The sequence below is a fragment of the Anthonomus grandis genome, chromosome 3 (genome assembly GCF_022605725.1).
Source record: "Anthonomus grandis grandis chromosome 3, icAntGran1.3, whole genome shotgun sequence".
NCBI classification, from domain to species: domain Eukaryota; kingdom Metazoa; phylum Arthropoda; class Insecta; order Coleoptera; family Curculionidae; genus Anthonomus; species Anthonomus grandis.
The window spans coordinates 20,674,430-20,689,568 of NC_065548.1; the positions used below are offsets into that span (position 1 = coordinate 20,674,430).

At 29.6% G+C, this 15,139-nt stretch overlaps 1 protein-coding gene across 1 annotated transcript; it reads right to left on the reverse strand.

Moving 5' to 3' along the window:
* Window positions 1-578: 578 nt before the first annotated feature.
* LOC126734316 (uncharacterized) lies at window positions 579-1,358 on the reverse strand. The gene has a single exon (XM_050437890.1). The coding sequence runs from the start codon at window positions 1,356-1,358 to the stop codon at window positions 579-581; it is 780 nt and encodes a 259-aa protein (XP_050293847.1).
* Between the last annotated feature and the right edge of the window lie 13,781 nt (window positions 1,359-15,139).

Below are 15,139 nucleotides of genomic sequence, written 5' to 3' on the forward strand. Positions count from 1 at the left end.
TTGTAAATGGAAATGTTAAGTTATCGTCCAAGGTAGCAGATTCTTACTCGTGATTCTTAGCACCCTCCGCCCGCTGTCCTTTCCGTTCACTTATGCGGGGATCCACATGCCGCCAGAAACTGAGGTCCTCATCTCTTCGAGGATTTTCATCTGGGGGAGTTTTAAGGACTATTTACACACATCAGTTCCGTATCAGTTCCGTATCAGTGTCAGTGAAAACTAAAATATCGCTGCCTTAGTTTTAAATAAACTTGTTCAGACAAGTCCGGCGCAGTGACGTTTTTTACCATCAGTGCTGCTTCAGTTTCAGTTCCGTCTTTTGCATTAAAGTCGGGAACGATTTTTTTGTGTATTTCACTAAGGAAAACCATTTAGAATTTGCGTTTGGATATGGATGAAAAATTAATCGAGTTGGTACGAAATTATCCAGAATTGTATGACTTGTCACACAAAAAATATATGGATGTCGGTTTTAAAAATAATATTTGGAATATCATAGGAGAAGAATTAAAACTCGAAGGTAAGTATGTTTTAGATTAGAGGTTATGTCGAATATCACACAAAAAACAATGATGAACTTAAACTTTTTCGTCTTGCCATGGCACGCATCCAATTTCTGAAGAAAAGTATTCTGTAAACAATTCTCTTGCTTGAAATGCATCAGCAGTGGCATTTCCCCCCTGCATAGGTAGATTTTGGTGTACTTGTTGTTGCGGAACATTATTGAAGTTTGCATTTGGATAATTATAAGTATTTGTATCATATTTTTTTATGAAATTATGTAGAATACAAGCTGCCAATATTATGTAATCTACATTTTCCGGTTTAGCCTGGATTCTTCTAGTGAAGATTCTAAATTTTTGTATTAAAATCCCAAAAGCGTTTTCAACGGTCCTCCGAGCTCTACTTAAACAGTAGTTAAACACCCGCTTAGAATTATGCAGTTCTCTTCCTGGATATGGGCGCATGAAATAGTTTTTTAGAGGGAATGCCTCATCACCTACAACTACATAAGGAGCCTCCATATCTGTACGTGGTAATGGTGCATGCTGTGGGACAGATAAACTATTATTTTGAAGTGCTTTTCCCAGATTGCATTTTGCAAAAATGCCACCATCGCTATTTTTGCTATACGCACCAACATCTACAGCTACGAAATTGTAATGTGCATCAACAAGTGCCAACAATACAATAAAAAACGTTTTTTTGTAATTAAAAAATTGCGAGCCGCTATTTGGGGGTGCTTGAATTGTAAAATGTTTACCATCTATCGCTCCCAAACAGTTGGGGAAATTCCAAATTGTGTTAAAGGTGTCAGCAACAGTTTTCCACATGTCTTCTGAAGGTTGCGGCAACATTTCATTTATAAGATTTTCAAATATGATTTTGCAAGTTTTCATTACAATGTTTTGCACCGAACAGTGCCCCATTCGATAACTAAATGATATAGTTTTTAAAGAATCTCCAGTAGCTAGGAACCTAAAAGAAACAAATTATTTATTGAAAAACTTCATTTTATGATAATTTTAATGTTTATAAACTGCAAATAAATTTATTTTTAGAGTCAGGATGTAAGACGAGATGCAATAATATCAGAGACAATTTCAGGAAATCTATAAAAAAAAAGTGCAACAAAAAGTGGATAAGTCTCAAAAAAAATCATACTTTATAAATATGCCGAAGTATTAGGATTTTTAAAAAAAAAATTTGATAAAAGAGATAGATAAGAAAGGAAATATTGAATTTCAAAAAGATGAGACTTAGGAACAGCAAGATTTTGAAGAACAAGTCAATGAAGAGGAGAACACAATACCGGGCGCAGTACATGAACTAAACACTTCAACTGCATCAAAATAAACTGACGATGAATCAAGTCAATCATCCGTTAATCAAAGGCTAGTGAAACGAATTGAGCCAACAACCAAAATGGCTAAAAAAAGAACAGCTTGTGAAAAAAAGGACACCTTCGGCATCTTCTCAGTTAATGGAGTACTTAATCAAAGAAAAATAGGAAAAACCTGCTACATCAACGTCGACGCCAACACATCCCGTTGACGCATTTTTAGGTGGTATAAGTGCTACTTTAAAAACGTTTAACTCGTACGATCTACTCTTAGCCAAAAAAGAAATATTTGATGTTGTTCAAAAATATGAAATGCGAATGATAACGGCATCGGCACAGACATCTGGGACATTATCCAGTGAACATCCAAGTGGATCTTCAGGAATATACCGTGAAAGCCATTTGATATCCCGCAGTGATACGACACAAGAATCATCTTCAAATATGTCTCCAGAAAGCCACTATACAAATTTGACATCTCCCTGTGATATATCACAAACACAAACATCCTTTCCAAATACACTCAGATCATTTTTTGGTAATTATCAGCAGGAATAAATACATAGATTGCACGAGTATATAAACATTGTATTTAGATAAAGTAGATCACGTTTCAAAAATAAAAATTGATGTAAGAAAAAAAAAAATTGTATACCTACTGTATTGTATGATTTTTTTTCATAAATAAAAATTTAAAAATATAAATAAAAAAACTTATAAATAAAATAACATTTAATTATAATAATAATTTAAAAATAAAAATATAATTTAAAAAATAATAAAATTCATAAATAAAACTTTACGTTTTTTTTCATAAATAAAAATTGTTTTATTTTTACTTACCTCAAACAAACTGCTAATCGTTCCCTTGATGTAATAGTTTTTCTCCAATGAGTGTGTTGTTTTATTAAATGCCTTTCTATTTTATGAAGCAACATATTAAAACAATTTTGAGACATTCTGAAATATTCAAAAAATTTTCTTTCATCGTCCACCAATTCCTTATATAGAGTTATAAATTCTTCTTCAGTTTCTCGTTTCATCCAAGCTTAATGTACCCATTTTCGTTTCTTTATTTGATTTTCTTCCTCTTCCTCTTCCAGAGCTGTGGTAATAATAGCCAATTCTTTATCAGTAAAAAAAACCATCTGAAAAAAGTTCTGATATTTCTACGTACGTGATCGGTACGGTACCACTCAGCCCCACGGATAGCACTTATGCTGAACTGATACGGCACTGATACGGAACTGATACGGAACTGATGTGTGTAAATAGTCCTTTACCATATACCTCTGCCACGCTGGTAAGTGCGGGTTGGCAGCGGAATCTTTGAGAGCAGCATTTCCTTTGACTCTGAGTTACACGGTCATAGCTCCGTGACTTAATTAAGGTTGACGTTTTGGGTTGACCTTGTTTCATCCTTTTATCCATCACTGCTTGCACGCCATAAAACCTTATCAAATTACGACGCACCAAATTTCGATCCTTATTTTAATAATTTTCTACTTAACTTTCTTATATTTCACTGCCTTGACAATAAAAGCGATTTTTGACACTGCCAGCACACTGTTATTTGCAGGGTAATAAAACACTATTTTTGCATACGACATAACTAAAACCAAAATTTTGCCCTATAGAGGGAAATGTTTTAAGTTTCCCTTAGATTAGTAATTTTCTATTATGCGCGGGTTTCACCATTCTGGTGAGGTATTTTTTGTACTTAAAAATACTTGACTTATCTAGGGAGGAAAAGAAAATAAGGCATAAAATTGTATTCAATTTGGAAGACTGAACACCAAATGAATCGAAAATGATATTTTTCCCTTACAGAAGAAAATCCAATTTCTTAATATTTTGGAATCCCTAAGATCACTCACGATTTTTTTTAACGGCCAAGTTCTACCGATTGAAATATTATACCATTTAAGCCTTCAAAAAAAAGCAAATATATACCGGTCATTTAAAAAATATTAGTTTTAACTTGTTCTAGTATTTGTTCAGCGCATAATACGCTGGTATCGTAAAGTAGTCTATCCGGAGACAAAGCCAACAAAAGGCATCTCTTCAGTAACACTGGCGCCGGCAAATATTGACTCTTCACTGTCGGTCATAAGCGCCAGACGAATAAAAACGAAGAAGAAATGTTATGTAAAGAAAGGCATGAAGATATATATCGGAACAATTCGTTCCCACAAAACTTCGGGTTTTATGAAAGCTAATTGATTTGACAAACTAACGGATTTTGGTCGCGTCAACTTCTATTACCAGGTGCCATATGTTTGACGTCTATCATTCTTAGTGCAGCTTAAGTTATGTTTATTTTTGTATAACTGATAGTTTTCCTTTTTTGGCGTATATTACTTACTATTTAGTATAATGAAATTATAGAAGAAAATATTACTTTGAATCAATTTAGACTTTTGAGAGAAAATTTTATTACATTATAACAAACGAATTTTCAATAAAATTTACTCGGAATACGTGATATTAATTCTTTTGTTATAGTATAATTCCTCTTTAGTTTTGCTAGATAAACCACAGCTAAATAATATTATTAAAAAATTTTACAAAAAAAGGCAGTATGCAACCTACTAATCAACAGGTCTGGACTACCAGGTCGTGAATGCAGAAATAAATGGATTCAAAATTTAAAAAGAGATTAGTACCGTTCTTCTCGTTGAATGTAGAGAAAACTTGTGGAAATGCACGATCAAGCTCGTGTTGTATTGCATTCGTAGTGAATACTATGCAAAACACTATGCAAAAATATATTTCTCTGCTCAACGGCCAGCGCAAGTGGATTATCAGAGAATCGGTGAAACATTGTCGTTCTTTCTTTAATTTATGGCTTTGCGATGAGTGTATCAGCATTTGAGAAAGTTGACCAGTCGTGTGTATATTATAAGACTGGTTATATTCATTAATACCTAATTAATGCATGTAAGATGTTCAAAAATTAAGTTTTTTTCTTGTATTACAACGCACTATTTCATTTGTATATTTAGACTTTAACACCATGCACACTTTATCAGATGCCCATTAATTAGGAACTTTATTCTAGTTATAATTATAAATAGAATACCCAAATCCGACATTAAATTAAAAATATTTTCCTTAATGGCCTTCGAACCTTAAAAAATTGTATTTCTTATATAAAAAATTGTATAACTTAGCCAAATTCCATAATACTAATTTCATGAATTATATAAAAATCTTCTATTCAAAAAAATTGTGATTCATCTTCAGACAATTTAAAAAAACTACTTGTTAAATTCTAAACTTTTATACTTTTTTTTGCTCCAATTACTCGTAATGGACAAATTTCAAAATGAGATTATGAGATATATCCTAATTGGAATGCTTATGGGTCTCATTGGGTGATATTTGATTTATTCAAAATAAAGTCCAAGGACTTATTTCCAGCTATCGGAAGATATTCAATCCGTTTCACAAGGATCTGTATTTACACTGTAAAGTTTTTAGGTATGACAGATTTCACTTTCATCCACCGGTAAAAATTAAAATTCTTCTTAAAGGCCATTAATTTTGTTCTTATTAAAACATTTTAAATGTTTATTATTAGAAATCAAATGAGTTAAAAAAAACAGAATTAAGGATGAAAGAGAAAATCTTTAATGTCGCGAGATTTTGCTCAAGTAAGTTTTATACTTTTACAAGGCCTGAATTTAGCTGTGGCTAGCAGTATTCCTTTTTTAGATTCTAAGTATCTTAGAACATTAAAAGACTAGAGTCAGTAAACAATAACTTTGTTTGAGTTCAACATATGGTCAGGGGCAAGGGGGTGTTTTGTTTACAGAAATATTTACCAATTCTCTGTTGCCAAGCTTACACATATTTTCAAAACAGGAAATTTTCAACTATATACATAATACACAACACATAATATTAATTATTTTTGTTAGATTTTGGATTAAAATTAAAACGTAGAAATAGATATAACCTATTCCAAGAGTAAATATATTATCTTTAAACCAAAAAAAAACTTATTAGCATTCTTATTTCGAACAAGGGCTTTGTGTTTACACTCGGCATTTTTGAGGTTCTGTGTTTTTTCTTTCGTTTTTGGTTGATAAAGAAGGAAGGTCGCATTTGAGTATTTGTGTGAACTTTACGATGTGATACTTTCATGAGGAAACTGTCTTCATAAACGTGAAATAGCAGATCTTATAAATAGGCATAAATAAAAATTTGAATGTGAATGCATGTGTAAAATACGAGTTTAAGTAAAATAAGAATATATTTTTAAATCTAAATATTTATTTCAAAATATATATTTAATAATAAGCTATAAAAAATAGAAGACTGGAATTTTGTCCGTGGTTTTACTAACAAGCCTTATTTCATATTTTCTTATTGTCTTGGCAGAAAAATGGTATAATCTTTATGTCCTATCTATAGTTGTTATGTATTTTTAATAAAGATATTAGGTAGATTAGTTTCCGGTATAGCAAAACTGTCCCTTTGAAGAAGTCAGCAGCCTGTATATATTATTATATCTGATGTGTATAAAATAAGTGATGTAAAACTGATATTTGTTTGATATAATAAAATTATGCAAAATATAGCTAATATATATCCAAAACATAAATTATTAAAACATTTATATTAATTGTAAAATATTTATAAAATATTTAATTGCACAAAAATGCTTCTTACTAATACCTTTACTCTAAGTGCGTTAAAAAAAACACATAAATAGTTCTTAAGCGATAATATTACTGATATTTAAAGCATACTTTATTCGTAATAAATATTTTTTGACGACGTCACTGGTAGTGATTCTTTCTGTCAGTGGCATCTATAATGAGATCGAGCAGAGTTGCCGTGTCATTACCATTTTCCCTAATATACATTATCTAGCGTTGAATATTGACTTCTGTAAAGAGTATCTTATCATATTTTATTTAAAATTTTTTTGATATTTTATTAAAGGGGAACGGTAGTATGGTTGTGTGCTTTTCAAAATAGGTGATAAATTTTTGTAATATTATAAAGTAATTTTTTGCAATTTCTACGTAAGCATTTGGCATCATTGCATCAGAAATGGTGCAAGCAAACAAACTGCCAATAGTTCCACGCCATGTTAATTCTAGCCTTTCAATGTTATAAGCTAAGTATTACTCCATTAATAAGGAAGTCCTTTCGGGATTGATTTCGAAAAAAAAATTGATTATACAGTGTGTACTAGCCAAATGAAATAAATTTCATAATAAATGGAGCTCAGACACGTCGATTGGTATTTTTGCTTGCCTATACTTTCCAACAAAAACAATTATATAGGTTGTATCAGGTAACAATATTGGTCAATATGAACATTTATATTTTAAATGAGACATCTTGTATGCAATTATTATCTGTCAGCAGTAGTTAGTAGTGTCATAGTCGGTAATCAAAATGAATTTCGTTAACTGCTTAACAGAAGAATGGCTCATTTATCCCAAGGGACGATTAGTAAACTAGAAAAGCAGTTTCGCGAGTTTTTAATATGCTTTACAGCATATTAAAAAAGCAGCTGCAAATACAATAACGCAAATACAATACAATATACGCAAATTCATTAATATTCTTTCAAGTAATAATATTTTGCTAGAAAAGCAGTCAGGATTTCGACGTGGACATAGTTGTACAACTGCGTTGGCTGAGATTACAGACCGTATTAATTGGATAACAGCAAAGCGAGCATTCTGGTACTTCTAGACTATTCACGAGCTTTTGACTTGTTAAATCATGATGTTTTGTTGAGTATTTTGGTTTATATTGGTTTTCGGTTTAATGCCCAATCTATGATTCAATCTTTTCACCAATCAATAGGACGCAGAGGGTATTAGTTTATGGGAAGTACTCTGAGGTCTTTTTACAATTTACACGTCTAATTTTATTAATTCTATTCGCCATTGTGATTATCATTTATATGCCGACGACACTCAAATTTTATACTCTTTTAAGCCAGAAAATGCGACAGAGGCTAACCTTAGAATAAATACGGATCTTCGGGCGCTTTGTGCGGTATTCGCGGGTCACATGCTTAGGTTGAAGCCCTTGAAATCGGTGGCTTTATTATTTTGTAATGATAAACTACGTGGAAATATCTTGAGTCAGTTGGATCGAAGTATCGGAAACGCTACTATTTCTTTTAAAAATTCCACTTAAAACCTGGGTTTAATTTGTGGCAATAAACTTAAATTTACCGAACACATAACAGCTTGTATTAAAAAATCCTACTGCGTCCTTAAATCTCTTTTTCCTCATAGGTATTACTTAGAAAAGAAAACCAAAATTGAACTATGTGACGCACTCGTACTATCACATTTTAACGTCGCGGATAGTGTCCTTTTCTGGATACAACACAGGCCCGGAGAGTGCACAACACGTATCACATAAGCTTAAAGAATTTAGCTGGTTGTCAATGTTCAAGAGGTGTGTACTGCACTCGGCTTGTCTATTTTATAAAATCATTAAATTTCAGTGTCCTATCTATCTCAGTAGGAAAATTGTTTACAGAACTGATGTTCTTATAATCATTCCTTATAATCAAATAAGGAACTTTTTAAAAGAGGATTCTCTTAAAACATCACGTCAACCGTAAATAAATTTCAAATTACTCATTTTAACACATCTTTATCCTGTTTCAAAAGAAGTATCAGACAGCAGCTTCTCAGTGAATGAGTTTTTATGGGCGTTTATTTGCATTTCAGAGAAAATAAGATATTATATACATACAATTTATTTTTTTAATTTTTTCTGACCAGAGCTTAATAGTTTTACCATGCTTAACATAATGGACCGAATCATCTAGCTTTTCATTAATGTATTGGGTTTTATTAGGCTTAGGTTAGGTAACTAAATGTAAGTACGACTTAGAATTTTTCTACGGCTTTAACAGCCTCTCCTTTTGAAGAGAAGCTGACTATAAAGGTTATTTGTTTCATATATATATTTGTTTTGTGTTTGCCAAATTGTTATAATTAATTGGAACGATCAGATGACTTTTTCGATTAGTTCGGTCATGCCTGAGATATTAAGTAACGTTAAAAGAAATTGATATTTAAGATTAGAATTTAGGATATTAGTTTTTTAAGTGTGGTGTAACGAATCTATGTAGTCAAATAATTTTCTTTGTTTTTAACGTTAATATTTTGTAATAAATCGAAAAATACTTAATATCTCTAAAGCAGTTGAAAATTGGTATAGAATATTGTACATGAAATATGCATAGAATATGCTGAAAAATCAAAAAATTAAATAATATACAGGGTGTCGCATTTAAAATAAAAAACTTGTTATTGACCCTGTATAGTTTTTCTTTATTTAAAAAATAGGCAAGTAAAAATACTAATCGACGTGTCTGAGCGTTTTTCTGAAAACGTTCCTATTTATTCATTAAAGAATTTATTCCGTTTGGCTGATGCACACTTTATACTAATAATCTAATAACATTATAGGTTAATATTTACTTTACTAATAACATCATTATTATGTATTATTAGGTTTAAATTATATGTTATAATTTAGAACCTTTCTTGCTTCGCCATTATATATTGAATATTTTAAACTATAATAATAGTAAATTAAAATCAGGATCATTTAAGTTCAAACTACAAGATATATCGTAGTCATTTGATAGTAGTCTTGGTGACTTAGAATGGTCATAAATCTCACATTATTAGTAAATACTTCGAAATGTCTTCTCTTAATAATTATATTCAAATAATCATGTGTAGCTTTTGTTATTTAAAAAAAAAATAATAGAAAACTATCCTTCATTATTATCTGAGTTCAATCACAATTCACTTTCCCATTATTCTTCTAGAACTGTGACCTTTTCTGATCTTTATGCTGCTGATTTGCCTAATCTTTAAGCAATACCTATTAAGTTTTTGCTTTATATTATAAAATCCCTAATATCCTAACACATTGGCTGGAATGAGAAGTTTTTCATAAGATCTATTAACAATTAATATAAGACTTAATTTACGATTGAAATCAAATTCTTGCATTGCTTAATGCATCATCCAAATAAATTAAAATTTTCCATAATAATAATCTTTCATAAAATAATAAATAAAGTGGTTATTTGATGACTGTTTGCAATTTTTTCCATTTCTATGTCCACGCATCTACAGGGTGCCATCTGCTAATAGGCTTTAGAATATTTTTAAATTATATTTATAGCTTTGTAAGCCACAATATATTGGTAATAATGAGGCTTCTTTTGACTTTTGCCTTAATAAATTGCGTCTTTTTATATCAGGTCAAACTTCAAACATTATTCATTGAATTTACTGAATGAACATAATATATATTATGTAAGGCATATCGCAACAGAAACACTTTCACCAACTTGAAATGCAAGAATCTGTGATAATTACTGCCTCGCAAATTATTTACTCCTAATTAAGCTGTCAATAAGGATGACGTGCTAAAGCACTTTCCTATTTTATTACGCTCTAAAAATTCCTTTATAAAGATTATGGCGACCTCCATAAATTAGAATACTAAGTCTTTGGTTACCTTTATAACGCCATGATCCAACTCATATGAATAAAGGGTCCTTATATTAACATAGTTTCCTTATTAGTATTCGGTATTTTTGTATTATTTCTGATATTATTGATTGAACAATTCACAATGAGTGTGTGAAATTTGTAATTAGAAAAACAGCTCTATTATATTAGGAAAGAATTAAATTGCTTGCCTTCCTTGGCTCCATATGGTGTTATAAAGTTGTTAATAAAGCTATATTATATTAAGTGTTTGGGCAAGCCCGTGCAATAATATCTTGGGGAGTTTTAGTATAGCCAGTACGTAATCAGTAGTACCTTACATAATATTTTTTATGGTAAACTCGTGGTAACATGTGGGCGAATTATTGAAAATGCCACAAAGATGTTGGTGTCATTTCTTATAAAACATATATTTTTTAGTTTTACGTAATTTTGGTAAAGATGCAAAATTAAATGAATTATATTTCTGTTGTAATATTTCCATCGTCATTAATGTTGCTTAAACTATAAGAGTTTTCCGTTTAATAAGCATCTTAGGAAACTTTCTGTAAATACAAAATAGAAAACTATTAGTAAAATAGAAAAAGCATTGCAATATCCTATACAACTATAAATTAATTTCTTACGAAAATAATAATCAGAATTGTGAAAAAACTATGTTATGGTTAAGATTTTAGGGGAAAAATGATAGGATTATTATTTATTAATCAAAATTTAAATAACAAAAATATTATGGTAAAAAATCTCTATTTAATGAATAATCAAGACTATTCTTATAACATTTTCCAATCCAACAATTACTAGGCAATGAATTTCCGCGTAGATTGAGAAGCGAAAAAATACCCTAACTTTTATATTGGGAGTAATTTTTCAGCCTTTTTTCTTTTGTTAATGAATCTTAATTTATAAGTGAGAGATAAGATGGCTTCTCACTGAGGAGGCTGCTTAGCCTTCTTAATAGGGAGATATATAAATAACACCGTAAGTGATTTAATAAATAATATTGTAGATCACCTCGGTAACCAAAATTGTTCCTTCTTGAGCCTTTTACATGGATTTTACTGTCTGAATCCTAAAACTTTATTTAAAAGAAATTTAAATTATTCTAAAGAAATTAACTACCAAGATGGATCAAAGCAATTAGAGAGATCATATGCATGGATGAGGTTCATCCAAAAAAAAAGATGGTCATTACTACTACTTAAAAAAAAGCTTTTGACTAAGGATGTTCTTCAGAACTATTTCTATTTAAATGCTACATAAGTAATCTAAATGACGATGTAGCAAAAAGGAAATTAAGCTTTGCTGATGATACTAAGCTTTTCATTGCACAGGCGACTGTGGAGAGAAACCTGAATGTTATTAGACAATATCTAATGTCTACAAAAAGATAGTCCTTGAAGCACTCTTACTTATTGTTAGAAACTTTTTTAAAAATTTATTTAGAATGAAGCAAGCTCTTCTGCTGTATTAAGATCATAGCATTTTGCTTTTATTAAAAGTACCTATATCAGTAGAGGAGAAGTTTCTGGACATTTATCTAAATTGATAGCGTACATAGGAAAACAGATTCATTATATCTCAAAGAATCTTAACAGCTACTGCAATATGCTTAGGACTTTAAGAAAGTACCTTGACTTCAAAACGATTCGTAAGTACTTACCGTGCAACCTTCAATTCTTGTATGAAATTATAAAAGAATTGATTATTCTAGGATAATGGTGCGAATACACCAAGAATCTTCATTGTATAAAAAGAGAAATTAGGAATAATTATATAAAAGGAACTGATTTAATTTATATGATTTATAGAAAGGAGTCTATTTAAAATACATGGTCTTTTTATATTGGCTGGTTTGCCTATAAATGATCATGTAAGATTTTTACATAATAATAAATATCTTTTTCTAAACTACTGACCTTATCACAAATACATTTTTAAATTTCCTAGCTATAATATTTATCCTCATAAAGAAACTCTATCCTTTATTAACTTGATTAACCTTGATTAACCCAAAATGCCAAAAATTAAAAACGTCGCTCGGAACTGATTTCCTGCCACAGCTTATTGTAGCAAACTTTATTTCTCAAGCGACATTTGGTTTATATTATCAACTTCATCAATTCGACTGTAATACCAGATATTTGTATAAGATGGTTTAGTTTTATTGCAGCTTAGAAACAAAGTTTTGAAAACTTCATTTGAGTAAGTTTTTGAAAAAAATAAATAGCCAAATTATTAGTTATTTTTAGATTTATTAGTTGTAAGTTTAAATTAAGAGAAAACTCTTTTAAAATAAACTTTACTGAATTTATTAGCAGTAGTAATTTTTCTTATTTCTTTTCTTAAATATTTGTAATTTAAGTTAATAGCTCTATTTAAACTTTTATTAAATTAAAAACTAAAAAATTTTTTTGATTTTTTATCTTATTTTTAGAAAGCTTATACGTGAAATCTATTATAACAATACAAAATATATCTCAAAGAAATTACCTTGTGCAAGGTACCAAAGTTGATGTCTTGTGCTAATGATTTTTATGTTTATTTATAAAATATTTTTTGTTAGTACAATTAATAAATAAAAAATAACATAAAAAAAACAAAACTTTTTTAAGGTTGTTTACCAAATTATTTTGTTTTATTTTAAAATGTCGACATTAATAATGAAATAATAAATTGTTTAAATTTTCTATCATCTAATTATTTAATTTCTTTGTATGCGTACCTATAACTTTTGTTTGTAGCCTAAAAAACTTACGAGTATTAGAGAAAAATAATTAAAAATAGCTTCTCGTAAAGATTACCTTTAAGCCAAGAAATATAATAAACTTTTTAAAAAATGTTATAATGTTCCCATAGCTCAGGATCTCTATTTTTCTTTTAAGACAACCTTTGTTTGGATAAAATTTTCCTATATAACGCTCTTATAACTTATATTATACGAGAAAATTGTCCTAAACTGTGGAAAAATTGACTTCACATTTATTGACATAACGTTTTGAGCAAAAGAATCTCAAAAGAATCTTATACCACTTTAACTTTACAAAAAATATTTATTAGTCATATCATAAAATCCATTATATCTGCTTGTTTTTTTTTTCTTGTAATTAATTTTTTTAGCAGTCTCTGTCCGACTGTCTTATTTTCTTCTAGTGATTGGATACTATTTCCTTTCCAAAAAATTTTACTAATTTTTATGTATAAATTACGTAGTAGCAGATTCTCTTTTTACAAGCCCATTAGATTTGAGTTTTATAGTCTCCAAGCTTTTAAAATTTTAAAATCCACGTCTTAGCTTTTCAAATAATGCAACTCTGAAATTTCCCCGTATTTTCGTTTGTTTATTATATTAGTATATTAGATCCATTTCATCGGTACCAAGTCCCTATGGGCCATACGGTTGCTGACATTTTGGTTACCTCTGGATCACCTATTCCTAATTTTTTTTTTAATGACTTTCAGTTAAACGAATTTCAGATTTTATAGATTCGTAGAGATTTTACCAAAAGTAAAAAATTTTCTGCGTTGGTTTTTTCACAAATATTTCAACTTTCAAGCTCTCATAGTTGATTAAAATGTGCTTTGAATAAGACCCTTATTTCCCAATATATTATTTACTGCTACCAAAATTTGACCTTTTTCTATTTTTTTTTCTTTTTAATTGTTCTTAGTATTTCTTTGTTTTTAGTTTTAATTCAGGTAAAGGTAAATTCTTAGGTAATGTTACATCTATCACTATATTTTTTTGACAAATGATTGATCCAAACTGAAGATATCTCGATCGAGATACTCAATAAATATATTATGTAAGAATAATAATAAAAAATAAAGCTCAAAAAATATTTTTTAATAAAATTTAATGTAGTAAAGTTATTATTTTTTAAAATAGGAGAAGCTTATTTTTTTATAATTAGATTCTTTATACTAACTTTTTTAAAATTTCTTTTAAATTTTTTTCTAAGCTTTATAGTAAAAACTCTACTCAGGGTAAAATAGAATTATTTAAATGAAAATGACAGGGCTTGAAGATGACATTTTAAATGAAGTGGAGTCTCTTGTTTTAGTTTTTCTCCAAGTTTCCTGTGCGTTTTTTGCTATCTGATCTAATTGATCATTAGATCAAATCTTTAAGGGATTGCTTGTTATTGTTATTCCAGTCTTTTCTGTTTCTCTTCAAGTTGCCTTAAATGGAAAAATTTCCAATTAATTCTTATATCTACTATATGGTTTTTGCTTGATATATTGATTCATAAACTCCAAATATTCTAAAATGTTTATGGACTTTTGCATGTTTGGTCTTAAACAATAAAACCTAAAGCTATTTTATTACGAAAAAAAATATCAGAATTATTTTTTCGTACTCCGAAAATCTTAAAATCTTATATTAAAACGCAAAAACTCTTCGACTGATTTCACTGTTTGTTTTACCCAAACCGGAAAAAATGGGCAACGGTCGCCTACCGTGTGAATAGCAAACAAGAATATTCATTCTATTAATTGGCTACTTGGACAATATTATCATTTTGTGAAAAGTGTACACACGCATCAGCGCGTATGTATGGATGTGTGTGACCCCGTGCTGAGAAATGTTGATTTTATACCTGCGTATTGCTCGGTAATATGTGTTCAATGGATTTTAAATAGATACTAATCTACTGGATATCAGCATTGAATCTTTAGTCTCACCACATTGATTTTATTAAGCGACTCATTCAAGATTTTTATGTTTATGTTATGTTTATACTAATGAAATGAAAATACGTTTTTCTGA